This window comes from Scyliorhinus canicula, chromosome 20 (genome assembly GCF_902713615.1).
Source record: "Scyliorhinus canicula chromosome 20, sScyCan1.1, whole genome shotgun sequence".
Lineage (NCBI taxonomy): Eukaryota > Metazoa > Chordata > Chondrichthyes > Carcharhiniformes > Scyliorhinidae > Scyliorhinus > Scyliorhinus canicula.
Window position 1 is genome coordinate 30,695,981 of NC_052165.1, and position 17,595 is coordinate 30,713,575.

The 17,595-nt window shown below is 48.3% G+C and overlaps 1 protein-coding gene across 3 annotated transcripts in view; it reads left to right on the forward strand.

Annotated features, from left to right (window-relative positions):
- The window catches only part of LOC119954722 (monocarboxylate transporter 2-like), a 177,178-nt gene that overhangs the window by 143,436 nt on the left and 16,147 nt on the right, over nucleotides 1-17,595 (forward strand). For all 3 annotated transcript variants that reach the window (XM_038780230.1, XM_038780229.1, XM_038780231.1), the window contains exons 3-4: nucleotides 863-1,006; nucleotides 5,510-6,349. In XM_038780230.1, the coding sequence (XP_038636158.1) occupies nucleotides 863-1,006; nucleotides 5,510-6,349 (984 nt within the window). The remainder of the gene's footprint in view (nucleotides 1-862; nucleotides 1,007-5,509; nucleotides 6,350-17,595) is intronic.

The window sequence follows — 17,595 nt, forward strand, 5'->3', positions numbered from 1 at the left end:
TACATTAACACTGCAATCAGGTTACTGTGAAAATCCCCTAGTCGCCTCACTATGGCACCTGTTCAGGAACACTGAGGGCGAATTCAGAATGTCCAATTCACCTAACAGCACGTCTTTTAGCACCTCGGCTAATAAACGCAAATGTCAGATGTGCCTTCTTGTCCACCTTATCCACCTGCCCTGCAGCCATCAGGGATCTAAGAAAATGCATTCTACTGTTCATTACGTATCGTTAGTCCTCCCAAAATTTATCACCTCATACTTTTCAGGGTTAAATCCCATTTCTCACTCTTCTGCCATTCTGACTCTATCAGGACCTTCCCCACCAATATGACATCAAAATTCACACATCAGAATTTTTTGTGTGTATGGGGAGGGGTGGGGGGGGGGGGGGTGCTGCGGGTGCAGACAAGGAGGGGGGGGAGGTGTGGCTGGTGGCTTACTGTATCTATGCCAGCCCAATGGAGAGATGCTCAATTAATAATCAACCATGTGAGCTTTAATACACAATAGGTATGAATGTAAAACTACACCAAAAAATGCAATAAATTGCAGTTTGGGTTAAAATGTTGAGTTGATTCTAGTGGTATAGATCACTAGTTGATCTGCCATTGCTTCCTTCCTAAAATAGCCGTAAAACATCCTAGTTGACACAATGTGGGGAACTGTCTTTGGAATTTGCTTAATCATGCTAATGTTGCTGAAGATCTGGATGAAAATTGAGTGGCAGCATTTGTTTTACTGTCCGTTTGTACTTGTGAGGTTTCAAGACTTTGACTACTTTGTGCGGACTTTGAAGAGCAATATAACCCACATTATGATGAAATATGACAACCTTTCCCTTTCATTTTGTTCCTTTTAGGGCCTGTAAGCAGCGTCTTGGTAAACAAGTATGGATGCCGTCCCGTGATGATGTGTGGAGGCATCCTATGTTCAATTGGAATGATAGCAGCTTCATTTTGCAACACCATCATTGGGCTTTTTTTATGCGTAGGCTGTATTGGAGGTGAGTATTATGCCCAACAGCATTAGATAGAAGATGTGCTTCATGCATTACTGTTTCCACAACCTGCTTTGCTTTGATAATAGATTGGGACTTGCCATCGGGACTGATTTGTTCACTAATTGGTACTAATTTGAGTATGAACTGCAGTCTTGGCATCCTTCAGGTCATGTGCGGAATGCAGAGCAATGATAAGATACCTCTCTCTGCCCATACCAAAGCATAACACTTAGAAAGTTGTTTGCCACAATTGATGACACATGGAGTAGGCATGGATTAATCAGGGCTGTTTTTCCAATCAATGAGCAGTTGGAGAGAGTTAAATTAGTGAATGGAATTTGAAGAGAGTGATGAAAAGAATGAATAATTCAATAAAACAATTAGGTCAGGTAAATGAACGTCGTTATGGCACCGGCGGAAGGGAAGGAAACAGAGGTGGTTGTGGCATTGTACACCGAGAAGGCGTTTGACTGGGTAGAATGGGGGTACCTGATGGCAGTTCTGGAGTGGTTTGGGATTGGACCACGATTTGTGAACTGGGTAAAGCTATTATATAAGGAGCCGAAGGCGAGTGTCCGCACAAACAATATCAGCTCGAGATACTTTTCTCTCCACTGTGGGACGAGGCAGGGATGTCCTATGTCCCCCCTGCTGTTTGCACTCGCGATTGAGCCGTTGGCCATCGCATTAAGAAGTTCGGGAGCATGGAAAGGAATAGTGCGGGGGGGGGGCGGATAGAGCATAGGGTGTCCTTATATGCCGATAACTTGCTGCTGTATGTGTCGGAACCGAGTGCGTCGATAGGAAGAATATTGGAGCTACTGTGAGTATTTAGGTCTTTCTCGGGGTACAGGCTGAACCTGGACAAGAGTGAGTATTTTGTGGTGTCTCGGCCGGGGGTGAGGGCAGGGGTGGGGGTGCTGCCATTCCGTAGGGAAGGGACTCACTTTAGGTATCTGGGGGTGCAGGTTGCCCGGGGGTGGGGGAGGCTTCGCAGGTACAACATCACTAGTTTGGTGGGGAGAGTGAAAGCCGATCTGGCAAGGTGGGATGGTCTCCCTCTGTCACTGGCGGGATGGGTACAGGCGGTTAAAATGAATGGGTTGCCGCGATTTCTGTTTATTTTTCAATGCCTACCGATTTTCCTACCAAAGTCTTTTTTCAGGGAGATTGAGGGAAGGATTTTACCTCGTTCATATGGGGAGGGAAGGTGGCCAGTGTGAGAAAGGTGCTGCTGCAGACGGGAAGGCAGGCAGGGGGTTTGGGTCTCCTGAACCTGATGTATTACTACTGGGTGGCGAATGTGGAGAAGGTGCGGAGTTGGGTCAGACGGGTTGATTCCCAGTGGGTCAGAGTGGAGGAGAGTTTGTGCAGGGGGTTGGGGCTGAAAGCACAAGCAACAGCGCCGCTCCTGATAGCTCCGGGGAAATACTCAGGGAGTCCGGTAATAATAGCTTCACTGAAAATTTGGAGGCAGTTTCGCCAACATAGAACATAGAACATAGAACAGTACAGCACAGAACAGGCCCTTCAGCCCTCAATGGTGTGCCGAGCCATGATCACCCTACTCAAACCCACGTATCCACCCTATACCCGTAACCCAACAACCCCCCCCTTAACCTTACTTTTATTAGGACACTACGGGCAATTTAGCATGGCCAATCCACCTAACCTGCACATCTTTGGACTGTGGGAGGAAACCGGAGCACCCGGAGGAAACCCACGCACACAGGGGGAGGACGTGCAGACTCCACACAGACAGTGACCCAGCCGGTAATTGAACCTGGGACCCTGGAGCTGTGAAGCATTTATGCTAACCACCATGCTACCCTGCTGCCCACTTCGGGTTGGGGGCAGGGTCAAGGGAAATGCCGATTCGGGTGAACCACAGATTTGAGCCAGGGAGGTGGGATGGAAGTTTTCGGAAATGGGAAGAGACGGAGATTAAGACCCTAAAAGATTTGTTTCTTTGGGGTCGGTTTGCAGGATTGAGGGAGCTGGAAGCGAAGTACGGGCTGGAGCAGGGCAAAATGTTTAGATACATGCAGGTTCGGGATTTTGCCAGGAAGGAGATACAGAGCTTTCCGGAGGACCTTTTGTCATTTGTTTATGTAAACACGTGGGCTGATGTTTGGGGGTTGGTGGGAGGATGGGATCATTGTTATTGTTATGGGAATTGACATATCTGTTGTTGATTATTGTTTATTGTTGGTGGGTGTAAATTCGGGAGAAAATGTGAAAAAGGAGAATAAAAATATTTTTAAAAAAGAAAGAAAGATCAGGTATAAATAAATAACAAGTACAGGAATCCATTTCACTATTGTACTTAGTAACTTGAGAACATAAGGAATAAGAGTGGGAATAAGCCATACGGTCCCTGCTCCACCATTCAGTAAATCCATAGCCAAACATCACCATCAAGTCTAATTTCCTGCTCTAGCCCCACATCCCTTGATTCCCATAGTGTGCAACATTACTCATTAAGAAATGTTGCAATGTCTTTTTGTCATTCGTAGAAGTACCTTGCTGTAAATAAAATCATCACAGTGTCAGTGCAGGAAGAAGATTCATATTGGTTGCATGAGGTAATACTGTGCTGCGGTCCGGGACTAAGGTACAGTGTTTGGGCGTACACGTTATACTTAACCTGTGAAAAGAAATAAAAGTTGTCATATTCCAGAAGAACCATAGGCTACTCTTCCCTTTGAGAGAGAGACCTGCTGGTGGTGATTGAAACCGAAGGCCACCACACCTCGGGTGAAGGACAAGGTTATGAAGACACAGCCTTCATGGTAACCTCAGCCAGTTCGGGAAATGAACCCGCGCTGTTGGCGTTGTTCTGCATCGCAAACCAGCCATTCGGCCAACTGAGCGAATCGGACTAAGAACATAAGAACTAGGAGTAAGTGTAGACCATCTGGCCCCTCGAGCCTGCTCCGCCATTCAGTAAGATCATGGCTGATCATTTTGTGGACTCAGCTCCACGTACCCGCCTGGTCACCATAACCTTTTATTGCTTTACTGTTCAAAAATCTATCTACCTTTGCCATAAAACATTTCATGAGGTAGCCTCAACTGCTTCAGTGGGCAGGGAATTCCACAGGTTCACGACCCTTTAGGTGACGAAGATCCTCCTCAACGCAGCCCCAACTGTGATGCTGACAACCAAGTGCAGAAAACAAACAAAACATTTAATTCGCTCACATCCTTCTCCTTAACAAATGAAGAATTCCACCCCTAAAAATTGTAGATGTAAAGGTGCTACAGAGCGTGATGTGACAGCAGCATTGCAATTCTCCATTTGATAATTCTTCTAAAGTCGCTATGTGCAGTGATAGCACAATTCTTCCTGATGTAATGATTTCTGAAGGTTTACAATGGGAGCATTGTAATGTTGGCTGAAGAGATTCAGCATTGGAATACTTCGTAACTATACAGTAGATCACCATATTGATTGCACTGAAGAGGGTGTGATGATATGCATAAAACAAGTTTGTACATAATGTTATGCACAACCTCTGACCACTAGGTGGCAGTGCAAACCCAGCACGTGACCCTGTGGCTGGGGAGTTGGGAGCAGGCCGAGCTGGAGGATAGATATATGTTTTGCAGTAGTTCTACAATAGTTAATTAGTGTTAGTAGTTTATTATTTTATTAGTTATCTTATGCAGTTGTTTCATAATAAATTATTTAAAGCTAGATGTTCTGTAGTTCATCATTCACTTTGGCCAGGCATGACAAAGGGTGCAGAGGAACTTCACCAGGATGGTGCCGGGGCAGGAGGATCTGAGCTATGAAGAGGAATTGGGTAGGGTGGGGTTGTTTTCCTTGAAGCAGTGAAGGTTGAGAGGGGACCTGACAGAGGTGTACAAGATTATGAGGGGCAGAGATAGAGTGGATAGGAAGGCACTTTTTCCATTCGTACAGGGGTCAATAACCAGGGGGCATAGATTTAAGGTAAAAGATAGAAGGCTAAAAGGGGAGTTGATGAGAAATGTTTTCACCCAGAGGGTGTTGGGAGTCTAGAATTCACTGCCTGAAGGGTGGTTGAGTCAGAAACGCTCGTAACAATTTAGAAGTACTTAGATATTCCGTTGTGCGGCCATAACCTCCAGGATTATGTGCCAAATGCTTGAAAATGAGATTCCTGCCGTTAGATCTACGTTGACTGGTGTGGTCACAGTGGGTTGATTGGCCGCCTCCTGTGCTGTAAATGTCCATGAATGTACAATCTTTATCATTAATTGTTAAACAATTTTGTTACAAAAATCAGCCAAAGTATATTCGTAAATTTGTAGTGCACACGTAAAATAATTAGCCCAAATAAACTGGTATGTGTAATGTATGATTTATGGAATAAACACATCAATTTCTGATGTCCTGGTCATGCCTTTGTGCACTTTCAATGTTAATCTGTACCTTTTTGCTTACTCCATTTATATTTTATTAATCCTTTTTCCCAATATACATATTAATAAGTACAATGTTTTCCTTATCTTTTTCAGGCCTAGGATTGGCTTTCAACCTGCAGCCAGCCTTAACGATGATTGGAAAATACTTTTACAAGAAGCGCCCCCTTGCCAATGGATTGGCTATGGCTGGTAGTCCAGTGTTCCTGAGCACTCTGGCTCCTCTGAATCAGTACTTAGTCAATGTATTTGGTTGGAGAGGTAGTTTCTTTATCCTAGGATCAATACTGTTGAACTGCTGTGTGGCAGGATCTTTAATGAGGCCACTGCAACCCATAAAATCCACTGCCATAAACAATACGCAGTTTTCCACGATAAAGAAAGATGAGAACAAAGATGTGGGGGATGGTCTGTCACAGAAAAAGAAGAAGAGATCAAGTGTCTATGAAGTCATTAATTCTTATCTAGATCTCAGCCTCTTCAAACATCGGGGATTTCTGATCTACTTGTCAGGAAACGTCATTATGTTTTTTGGCTTCTTCTCCCCTATTGTGTTTTTGGCTCCCTATGCCAAGCACATGGGCATAGATGAATATTCTGCAGCATTCCTGCTTTCTATTCTAGCTTTTATAGATATGTTTGCAAGACCCAGCATGGGGCTTCTTGCGAACTCTAGATGGGTGAGGCCAAGGATCCAGTATTTCTTTAGCTTTGCGGTCTTCTACAATGGCTTCTGTCACGTCATGTGCCCATTAGCAACCGGCTTTAAAGGCCTAGTGGTCTACACGATCTTCTTCGGTTTTGCCTTTGGAATGGTCAGTGCTGTTCTCTTCGAAACACTGATGGACTTGGTTGGCGCGAAGCGGTTCTCCAGTGCAGTGGGACTCGTCACCATCGTAGAGTGTTGCCCTGTACTTGTGGGGCCACCACTGGCAGGTAAGAATCATATAATCTAATGTCTTCTGGAATTAAGCCACATGTAGTACCATGCTTGCATCTCACATCTGCTGGATTTGTCCAAAATGTTCAGTGTGGTGAAATATTTATTCTTAGCACAGGCATTTTACCAAGTATAAAATTGAAGGGGAAATACAGAACTGGGTAATGGTGATAGGATAAGGGGAATAGATAAAAGGAAATAAATATATGGAAATGGCTGACAGAAATGCTAGGATAAATAGAAAGTAGGTTTAGAGAACAAAATGGACAGAGGAAGGAAGCTGGCATGTGGGATGAGTTGGATATAATAACCCATTCCTACACTATTAAGCCAAGTGGTGCGATTCTCCGGTCCCCCAGCTGTGAGTTTCTCAGCGGCCTGCCATTCGCTGGTGGTGGGATCCTCTACTCCTGCCACTAGTCAATTAGATTTCCCATTGAAGCCAGCCCCCTGCTGCTGGGAAACCTGCAGGTCGCGGGTGTGCTGCTGGCAGGAAAAAATAACCCCAATACCGGAGAAGTTTGACCAAGATCCCATGTATTTCTCCAAGGCTTCCAGTTTCTCGTACCAGCCTCCCCGAACTGGTGCCGGAATGTGGCGACCAAGGGCTTTTCACAGTAACTTAATTTGAAGCCTACTTGTGACAATAAGCGATTTTCATTTCATTTCATTATCATGATTTGACTGCAGCCAATAATTGGGTAAAGAAGGAAGGAAAAGGTATGCAGACACAAGCCATTCTACTTACTTGCAATTGCCTTGCTCGTTCTTATGTTTGTCACTGAAATATTTAATGGTGCTTTGAGTCATTTTCACCGATTTGTCAGTTAAGAGCTTCAAGTAGCAAAAAAGTACCCCCCCCCCCCCAAAGTACGAGAGTGTGGTAAAGTTTTAATGAACTCAATATTTCAAGTTGATTAAAGTTTCAGATTCAGCTCGTGAAGAAACAATACTGCCGATAAGTTACTGTCTATTCCAGAAATTATCCGTTGCCTGACACGTTGCGTCCATCACAGATCCAGAATGGTCGGTGTTTGTGAAATCCATTTGAAAGTTACATGAAATGAAAATCGCTTATTGTCACGAGTAGGCTTCAATGAAGTTACTGCGAAAAGCCCCTAGTCGCCACATTCCGGCGCCTGTCCGGGGAGGCTGGTACAGTAACAGCCCTGATCTTTTAAAACTCTGGACTCCTAGGTTTGTAAATAAAAGTGGCATTAGTTTCATCAAATTTTTTTTTATATACAAATACTTGATGTGGGATAAGTACAATTAAAATTATTATTGACATAAGATATTATGGTTAAAATAAATGCGTGTCTCTCCTCCTGCAATAAATAGAAATCGTTTGATGGCTGGTTTTTCGTGAAATTCCTGAAATGCAAGTCCTGACAAACACTCATATTTCTGGTGTGCCACTCCCATCTCTGTTGCTGAGATTCCTGTACCGAAGGTACCCATTGCAGCTGTTGTGTGTAATCAGTCTGTTTTTCACCTGCTCAGTGGGATATCATCGGAAATTTGAAGTGCAGTGAAAATGACTGTTTGTGCAACAAAGCCGATCCATTTGTATCTGAGCACAGTAATGTTCTGAAGGTCACCATCTCCCCGTTTCTATTGCCGGGATTTTCTGATCCCAGCTGCCCATTGTACAAACACTTCTCTCCAGTAAAATTGAGTGGACCGAGACTATGGCTGTCAGTTTTGAATGACAGGTGTTGCAGCTTAGCACTTGCAGGCTCCAAGTGATACCACAAGCTGCGAACTGTTATTAAGTTGAGCATGCGTACGGAACAGTTGATTTGATGCACCTATGAAACTAAACCTTTGAAAAAGATTGCCATTTCAAGCACTGGCATCTAATAATGGATATAGATTGAGAGAGGGGAATGTGCAACGAGACCGGGGTGTCCTTGTACACCAGTCACCTAAAGGTGCAGCAGGCAGTGAAGGAGGCAAATGGTATGCTGGCCTTCAAAGCAAGAAGATTCGAGTACAGGAGCAAGGATGTTTTGCTGCAGTTATACTGAGCCTAGGTGAGGCCACACCTGGAATGTTTTGTGCAGTTTTGGTCTCCTTATCTGAGGTTGGATGTTCGTGCTTCAGAGGGAGTGTAGACTGTATCCTGGGATGATAAGACTGACCTATGAGGAGAGATTGAGTCGATTATATTCGCTGGAGTTCAGAAGAATGAGAGGGTTATCATAGAAACCTATAAAGTTCTAACCGGACTAGACCAGGGATATGCAGGAAAGATGTTCCCGATGGCGGGGGAGTCCAGAACCAGGAGGCACAGTCTCAGGATACGGGCTAAACCATTTAGGAATGAGATAAGAAATTTCTTCTCCCAGAGAGTGGTGAGCCTGTGGAATTCACTACCACTACCGAATTTACTACTGAAAGGAGTGGAGGTCAAAACAATTGTAAATTTACAAGAAGGAGTAAGATATAGCTTTTGGGGTGAAAGTGATCACAGGATATGGGGGGGAAAGTAGGAACAGTATATTGAGTTGGATGATCAGCCATGATCATATTGAATGGCGGAGCAGGTACGAAGGGCGAAACGGCCTCCTGCTCTTATTTTCTATGTTTGAACACTAATCAAGGTGTCACATGCTGGCTGTCCTCAATTGAAAATAGAATGTAATATGGTTGAAAGCATAGCAATGTTCAGTGTGTAGGTATAAAAAGGGGGCGAGATTCTGCATTTCTGAGACTAAGTGTTGACACCAACACAGAATCCGTGGACCTTTACAACAGAAAAACCGGCACTGCATGTGGAACGATTTCACTACCATTGAGGGGCTAGCACCAGTGCCATGTGGAACACAATCGAGTCCAATGAAAAACGATGTGGGATTCGCCATGTGATGAACCATCAATTGAACGCGAGATGAGTTGCTGTACAAAAGTAGGCTTTAATAAGCTAGATGTTAGCCCTGCGGTCGACTACAGTAAATGGCCGACCGCCGGGCGTGCTGGGTATTTATATCTCGCCCTGGAGGCGGGGTTAACTCAGCCTCTCAACCAATCGGGGAGCCGTCACATGACTGGTCTCAACCAATCGGTCGAGAGGCACATGACCGACCAGGGCCAATGGTAAGCCGGTGTTCTGCACCAACGGCAGGCAGCTATGTTAATCATACCACCACATTCACCCCTTGCGGAGAAAGAAGCCGGTGGGGGGGGGGGGGGGGGGGGTGGGAGAACTGGTGGTATGAGTAGTGGCCAGAGAAGGGGAAAAAGAGGGGTTTAGCTTCCCACTGGCCCAGACATTTAACAATAGTACATATTGTCCATACAAGGTCCATGGTGTTGTTGAAAATTAAATAGACTCGATCAGCCTTTTCGTTGCCCGTGACGTCCTGGCAGACCGCCGCAGTGGAGTTGGTGACGCTGGTTCAGCCGATGGTGGTGGTTCCGCTGATGTCCTGGAGTCCGGGAGCGATGGTCCTTGAACTGTCTCCGTCACTCGGGCTTGTGGTGGAGACGCCATGGATGGGGAAGGGGTGGCCTGGGTGGGGCGCTGGGGGAAAAAAAACAGGGGGGGGTCTGTGATGAAGGGGGGGGAAGAGGTCCCAGAGGGAGACCGTGTCCTGCCGACCGTCAGGGTACTCCACGTACGCATACTGCGGGTTAGCGTGGAGTAACTGGACTTGTTCCACCAACGGGTCGGACTTGTGCACCCGCACATGCTTCCGGAGCAAGATGGGTCCGGGGGCGGCCAGCCACGTCGGGAGAGGGGATCCGGAGGACGACTTCCTGGGGAAAACAAGAAGATGTTCATGAGGTGTCTGATTTGTTGTGGTTCAGAGGAGTGAGCGGATAGAATGTAGGGCATCGGGGATAACCTCTTGCCATCGGGAAATAGGGAGATCTCTGGACCGGAGGGCCAGTAGTATGGTCTTCCAGATGGTACCATTCTCCCGCTCGACCTGTCCGTTACCCCGAGGGTTATAGCTGGTCGTCCTGCTAGAGGCAATGCCCCTGTTGAGCAGGAATTGACGCAGCTCGTCGCTCATAAAGGAGGACCTCTGATCGCTACGTATGTACGCGGGGTAGCCGAACAGGGAGAAGATGGAGAGGGCCTTAATGATGGTCGATGTGGTCATGTCGGGGCAGGGAATGGTGAAGGGGAAGCGGGAGTTATCATCGATTACCGCCAAGAAGTAAATGTTGCGGTTGCTAGAGGGAAGGGGCCCCTTGAAGTCAATGCTGAGAAGTTCGAAGGGGCGGGATGCTTTGATCAGATGTACGCGCTCGGGGCGGTTGAAGTGCGGTTTGCACTCCGCGCAGATGTGGCAGTCACGGGTTACTGTCCTGACTTCCTCGATGGAGAAAGGCAGGTTGCGGGCCTTTATGAAATGGTAGAAATGGGTCACCCCTGGATGGCAGAGGTCCGCGTGGAGGGAGCGGAGGCGGTCTATCTGCGCGCTGGCACAGGTACCGCGGGACAGGGCATCAGGAGGCTCGTTGAGCTTCCCAGGACGATACAAGATCTCATAGCTGTACGTGGACAACTCGATCCCCCACCGTAAGATCTTGTCATTCTTAATCTTGCCCCTTTGAGCATTATCAAACATGAAGGCCACTGACCGTTGGTCTGTGAGGAGGGTAAACTTCCTGCCGGCCAAATAGTGCCTCCAATGTCGCACAGCTTCGACTATGGCCTGGGCTTCCTTTTCCACTGAGGAGTGGCGGAGTTCGGAAGCCTGGAGGGTTCTGGAGAAGAAGGCCACAGGTCTGCCCGCTTGTTCAGGGTGGCCGCCAGAACTATTTCTGATGCGTCGCTCTCGACCTGGAAGGGGAGGGACTCGTCGATGGCGCGCATCGTGGCCTTTGCAATGTCCGCTTTGATGCGGCTAAAGGCCTGGCAGGCCTCTGTCGACGGCAGGAAGGTCGTGGTCTGAATGAGGAGACGGGTCTTGTCGGCGTAATTGGGAACCCATTGGGCATAGTAAGCGAAGAAACCCAGGCAGCGTTTGAGGGATTTGAGGGTATTGGGGAGAGAGAGCTCCATCAGGGGGCGCATGTGTTCAGGGTCGGGGCTTATCACTCCACTACGTAGCCGAGGATGGCTAGATGGTCGGTGCTAAACACACACTTATCCTTATTGTAAGTGAGGTTAAGGAGTTTTGCGGTTTGGAGAAATTTCCGGAGGTTGGTGTCATGGTCCTGCTGGTCGTGGCCGCAGATGGTGACATTATCGAGATACGGGAAGGTAGCCCGTAATCCGTACTTGTCGACCATTCGGTCCATCTCCCGTTGGAAGACCGAGACCCCATTTGTGACACCGAATGGAACCCTAATGAAGTGGTAGAGGCGCCCATCAGCCTCGAATGCGGTGTACTTGCGGTCACTCGCGTGGATGGGGAGCTGGTGATAGGCGGACTTGAGGTCCACAGTGGAGAAGACTTTGTATTTCGCGATATCGTTTACCATGGCGGAAATACGGGGGAGAGGATACGCGTCCAGTTGCGTAAACCAGTTGATGGTCTGGCTATAGTCGATGACCATTCGGTTTTTCTCCCCAGTCCGGACCACCAGAACTTGGGCTCGCCAGGGACTGTTTCTGGCCTCGATGACCCCTTCCTTCAGCAACCTCTGGACCTCGGACCTGATGAAGGTCCGGTCCTGGGCGCTGTACCGTCTGCTCCGTGTCACGACGGGTTTGCAATCGGGGGTGGGATTAGCAAACAAGGAGGGGGGGGGTCAACTTTGAGGGACGCGAGGCTGCAGACAGTGAGGGGGGTATAGGGCCGCCGAATTGGAAGGTCAAGCTTTGCAGGTTGCACTGCAAGTCTAGTCCTAGGAGTGCCGGAGCGCAAAGGTCGGGGAGGACAAGGAGTTTGTAATTTTTAAAAACCTTCCCTTGGACCGTGAGGTCCGCGATGCAGCAGCCGGTGATGCGGACGGAGTGCGAACCTGAGGCTAACCCGATTTTGTGTTTTACAGGGTGGACAGGGAGCGCGCAGCGTCTTACCGTAGCAGGGTGAACGAAGCTTTCCTTGCTCCCGGAGTCCAGCAGGCAGCCCGTCTCGTGGCCGTTGAGGTGGATCAGCGTTGTTGTTTTGGCGAGCGTGCGTGGACGTGACTGGTCGAGCTGAATGGCCACGAGCCGTGGAGAAGAACCATCGTCGTAGTCGTCGTCGGCCGAGTAGGTGGTGGCAGAACCTTGCGTGCCAGTCCAGGATGGTGGTGCCCAGGATCCGCACGTGGATTCGGGGCCCCAAGATGGCGGCGCCCAGGACCTGCACGTGGAGTCAGCGCCCCAAGATGGCGCCGCCCGCAGGGCCCTCGTGGTAGCTGGGGGCGGGGTTAGCGGTGCTGGCGGGCCGAACGGAGTGGCTGAGAGCGGGGGCAGAGAGGCGCGCAGGGGCTCGGGGGGAGAGATTGGCGCGGTGTGCTGGAAGGGCCCGCAAGGGCCCGGAGGGGGGGGGATTCCCGGTCGCTGCGCGGTACAGCAGCGACCGATTTGGCCTGGCAGACCATCGTAAAGTGGCCCTTCTTCCCGCAGCTCTTACAGAGGGCGGAGCGGGCCGGACAGCGCGGGCGAGGGTGTTTAGCGAACCCACAGAAATAGCAGCGGGGCCCCGCGGACTTGTCGGGGCGTTCCGCGGCGCTGGCCTGAGGGGGGTCGGGAGCAGTGGATGGCAGAGGGGAAGCGTGCCAGGAGGCCCAGGGTGCTGCAGCGCGGCTGGGACATAGGCGCGGGCGTTTAAATCGGCGACCTCCAGGGAGGTGGAGAGAGTCCGTGCCATAGTTAGGCTGAGGTCATCTTTCTCCAGCATCCGCTGGCGGATAGCGGCAGACTGCATCCCAGCCACGTAAGCATCTCTAATAAGAAGTTCCATATGCTCCATGGCTGAAACTTGGAGGCAGGTGCAATTCTTCCCCAGGACAGCGAGGGTCTGGTAAAAATCGTCTAATGACTCACCGGGGAGCTGTTGTCTGGTAGCCAGCAGATGTCGGGCGAATACTCTGTTTACCGGTTTAAGAAACTGTCCTTTCAGCTTATCCATGGCCGCGTCGTAATCTTTTTCATCCGCAATCATCGCATAGGCTATCATGCCCACGCTGGAGTGGAGGATATGAAGCTTCTGTGCCATGGTGGGGGGGCAGTTTGCGGACGCCAGGTAACCATCGAAACATGCCAGCTAATGTTTAAAGATTTCTGAAGCATTCTGAGTTTGCAGGCTGATGCGGAGGCATTCGGGCTTGAACCGGAGCTCCATCTTCAAAATTCTAGCTTATTAAATTGATGAACCATCAATTGAACGCGAGACGAGTTGCTGTACAAAAGTAGGCTTTAATAAGCTAGATGTTAGCCCTGCAGTCGACTACAGTAAATGGCCGACCGCCGGGCGTGCTGGGTATTTATACCTCGCCCTGGAGGCGGGGTTAACTCAGCCTCTCGACCAATCGGGGAGCGATCACATGACTGGTCTCAACCAATCAGTCGAGAGGCACATGACCAACCAGGGCCAATGGTAAGCCGGTGTTCTGCACCAATGGCAGGCAGCTATGTTAATCATACCACCACACCATGTCCGTGATTGACACTCACGAGGCTGACAAACTGTAGCAGCACATACACATTACAATCCTCACACACTCATCTCAGCCAACAAGATGGCACTGGTTGTGCTGGAGTGTGCCCATACAGCTGATGGGCCAACAGGGGCCAGAGGGCACCCAGTGTGTTGTCCTGGGGGACACCTATATGACCCGTGGCACTTAAGTTCGAAGTGGTATGTCAGCAGCGTGTGCAGCTGCATGGCTGCCTTGCCAGCTGCGGAAATGATGTTCCCTGCCCGTCCACCCCGACCCCACAGCCCACCTCCTGGCCACCCCCCACTACTCCCCCCGGCCCTTGCAGAGGGCCCCCGGCCAGCGGCACAACTGTCAGTAAAGTATGGTAATGTTTGACACCTTCCATCCGTCCTCTCTCTCCCTCAGCCACCGCCACGTCGGTTTCATTGTTTTTAAAAGCACAAGTTAACCACGCCATCGGGAACTCAGCTCATCGGAGGCGGAAGCCTGGAGAATATAGGGTCGTGCCCGCTAATGACCTGCAAATGGTGTCTACTGTACATGAGTACCACAATGCATTGACCCCGCTGTCAAGATGCTGGAGCATTTCGATTTGGCATCAAATCGGCACCTACCGCGATTTTGACGTCTGAACCGATTCTCCGCCCAATTGCCTTTCCCAATATTGGCGTCGGCTAATGGAAAATCCTGCCCAGGATCTGTGTCATAACTATGTAGAACTATTTTGGGAGGCAATACTGGTAAAAGGTAACAGTTACAAAAAGTTAAGGCACTGCCAGCCCAAATGGGCACAGTGCATATAGCACAGTTGCTTCACAGCGCCAGGGTCCCAGGTTCGATTTGTGGCTTGGGTCACTGTCTCTGCAAAGTTTGCACGTTCTCCCTGTGTCTGCATAGGTTTCCTCCGGGTGCTCCGGTTTCCGCCCACAAGTCCCGAAAGACGTGCTGTTAGGTAATTTGGACCTTCTGAATTCTCTATCAGTGTACCCGAACAGGCGCTGGAATGTGGCGCCTGGGGGATTTTCACAGTAACTTCATTGCAGTGTTAATGTAAGCCTACTTGTGACAATCAAGATTATTTAAAAAAAATACTTCACTGAGACACTGAGCTTGATGTGCTGAAATGTATTTTTTGATATTTAAAGCATTTTTATTTGGTAGATGGATGAACCCTATGTGGTACTGAACATTTGAATTCTGCCATTCGGAAGCCCACACGGTGAAGTGTAGATATAGTCAATCCCTGTTTTGTCAGCCTTGATATGTGTACAAGGAAACTCTGGTCTCATTGCACATTCCTCTCTTACAGAATCATAGCATTTACAGTGCAGAAGGAGACCATTCGGCCCATCAACTCTGCACTGGCCCTTGGAAAGAGCACCCTTTTTATTGCAGCCCTTTTGTCTGCTTCTGCCCCAATTTCAAGCCCTGCACAGCTGAAAACCTTAACCATGCTTTTGTCACCCCAGAACATGTTCCCCCCAGTGTCCTGTTTGCTAACCTTCCACATTCCACCCACCAAAAGGTGTAGATTCCCCAGTTCTCAGTTGCAGAAATCTGTCAATTCCTCATCCTAGCCGGCCAATCCTGACTTTGTGTCACCAGCACGTTAAATTATCCTCATCTTCAAATATTTTTGTGGCCTTGCATCATCCTATGTCTGCAACATTCTCTACATTTCCTCCAAATGTGACCTTCCATCCTTTTCTTTCACTCCATCATTCAAGATCAGCTGACTTTATCCTGGGCTGTGGAATTCCCATTCCAATCTATTTTCCACCACACGCCAACTTTAAGACAAATAAATTTGTTCTCGAAACCCATCTCTATAACCAAGCCTCCCTGTCACCCCTTCTAATCTCTTCCTTCACGGCTCAGCAGCTGTTCCCATACTCGAGGGTATCACCTGGGCATGATGTCCCAGAGATCAGAAATTATGTGTCAAAAATCAGATAATGTTTTTATTTTATTTTGGGGGGACATGTTTGTTGAGGGGGAATAATTGGCCGGTCCACCGGGGTGAACCCTCCTGTTCTTCTTGCCCAAGGAGCCTTTCATGCATACCTGAGAAATGGACAGAAGCTCAAGTTTAAATGGCGACACCCCTGACAGTGCAGTATCCCCTCAGTACTTCATCGGGGAACTTTAAGTATGAAAGGCACTATCGTTCTTCATGCAGTGACCTCATTGTCTGAAGGTTACTCATCAAGGCTTATGTCATGGTATCACAATTAAAAGCAGGTGAGGAAGCATAGAAACATCAAAATTAAGAGCAGGAGTAGGCCATTCAGCCCTTCGAGCCTGTTCATCATTCAATTTGATCATGCCCATCCTCTATCTCAATGCCATATTCTCACTTTCTTTCCATATCCCTTGATGCCATTAAAAGTTTTTTTAAAATATCTAACTCTTTTTTTAGGAGCTGGCCCCCAAGAGCTATGGGGATTGATCCTGCATTGCAGCCATTATTCTACGTCAGACTCTAGCTATCCTACCAACTGAGGTAACTGATCCCCTATGGTCACTATATAAATGCAATTTGCTAGCCTTCACGTCAATGTCACCACTGATGGTAGTTTTGGTTGTCGCCACTTCCAACAGCAAACTCCTCAGTGCTTAGAAAAGCACATCACTGACAGTGCGGCACTCCCTCAGAGCTGAAATGGAATTCCAGCATCAATTTTTAAGCTCTGGTCTTGGGTGAGACTTGACCCCAGAACCTTGTCACTCAACAGCAAGACTACTGCCAACTGAACCACAGATGCCACACACTCTAAACAGGCGCCAGGCCAAAAGGAGAGAAAAATGGTTGAAATCTTACTGAAAGACTGCCATTGCAGAGTGGCATTTTACATGCTCCTTAGCTGCTTCCACATTGCCACCCTGTTATACATATATATGGACAGAACTGGACAGCAGCGTCACTTTGACACATTCAAATTCTGCACCAGCTGGGTATGTCACAATCTGGGCAAATACAGTTTGATTTAGGACTCAAAAGAATTTACTGAAAACCGACCTAGTGCCTGTAATAATTCCAATAATTTATCCACAATAAAGGTATTCATTCGTACATTTTATTAATACAAATGTCAGACAAGACCTTAGCATCTGTTCTACTTTTCGGCCTCCACTCACAGACTTGTACATCTGAAAGCAATAAGCTCCAAACTAGGCAACCTTCAAATCATTGCTACCCTGCCACATTTGTAAAACTATAGTTGAAAACTTCAGTGGCTCAGACGAGGAGTGATCTCCTGTACACATTACTTGTGACAAAATTAGTGAACCTGTTCTCAATATCACTACAGACAATGACAAAGGTGCTTTTTAAGCAAATAACACATGGGTTCTAACTCCATGGGTGGCATGGTAGCACAGTGGTTTGCACTGTTGCTTCACAGTGCCAGGGTCCCAGGTTCGATTCCCGGCTTGGGTCACTGTCTGTGCGGAGTCTGCATGTTCTCCCCGTGTCTGCGTGGGTTTCCTCCGGGTGTTCCGGTTTCCTCCCACAGTCTAAAGACGTGCAGGTTAGGGGATTGGCCATGATAAATTGCCCCTTAGTGTCCAAAAAGGTTAGGGTGGGTTACCGGGGAGTTATGGGCTTAAGTAGGGCGCTCTTTACAAAGGGCCGCTGCAGACTCGGGCCTGATGGCCCCATTCTGCACTGTAAATTCTATGATTCTAT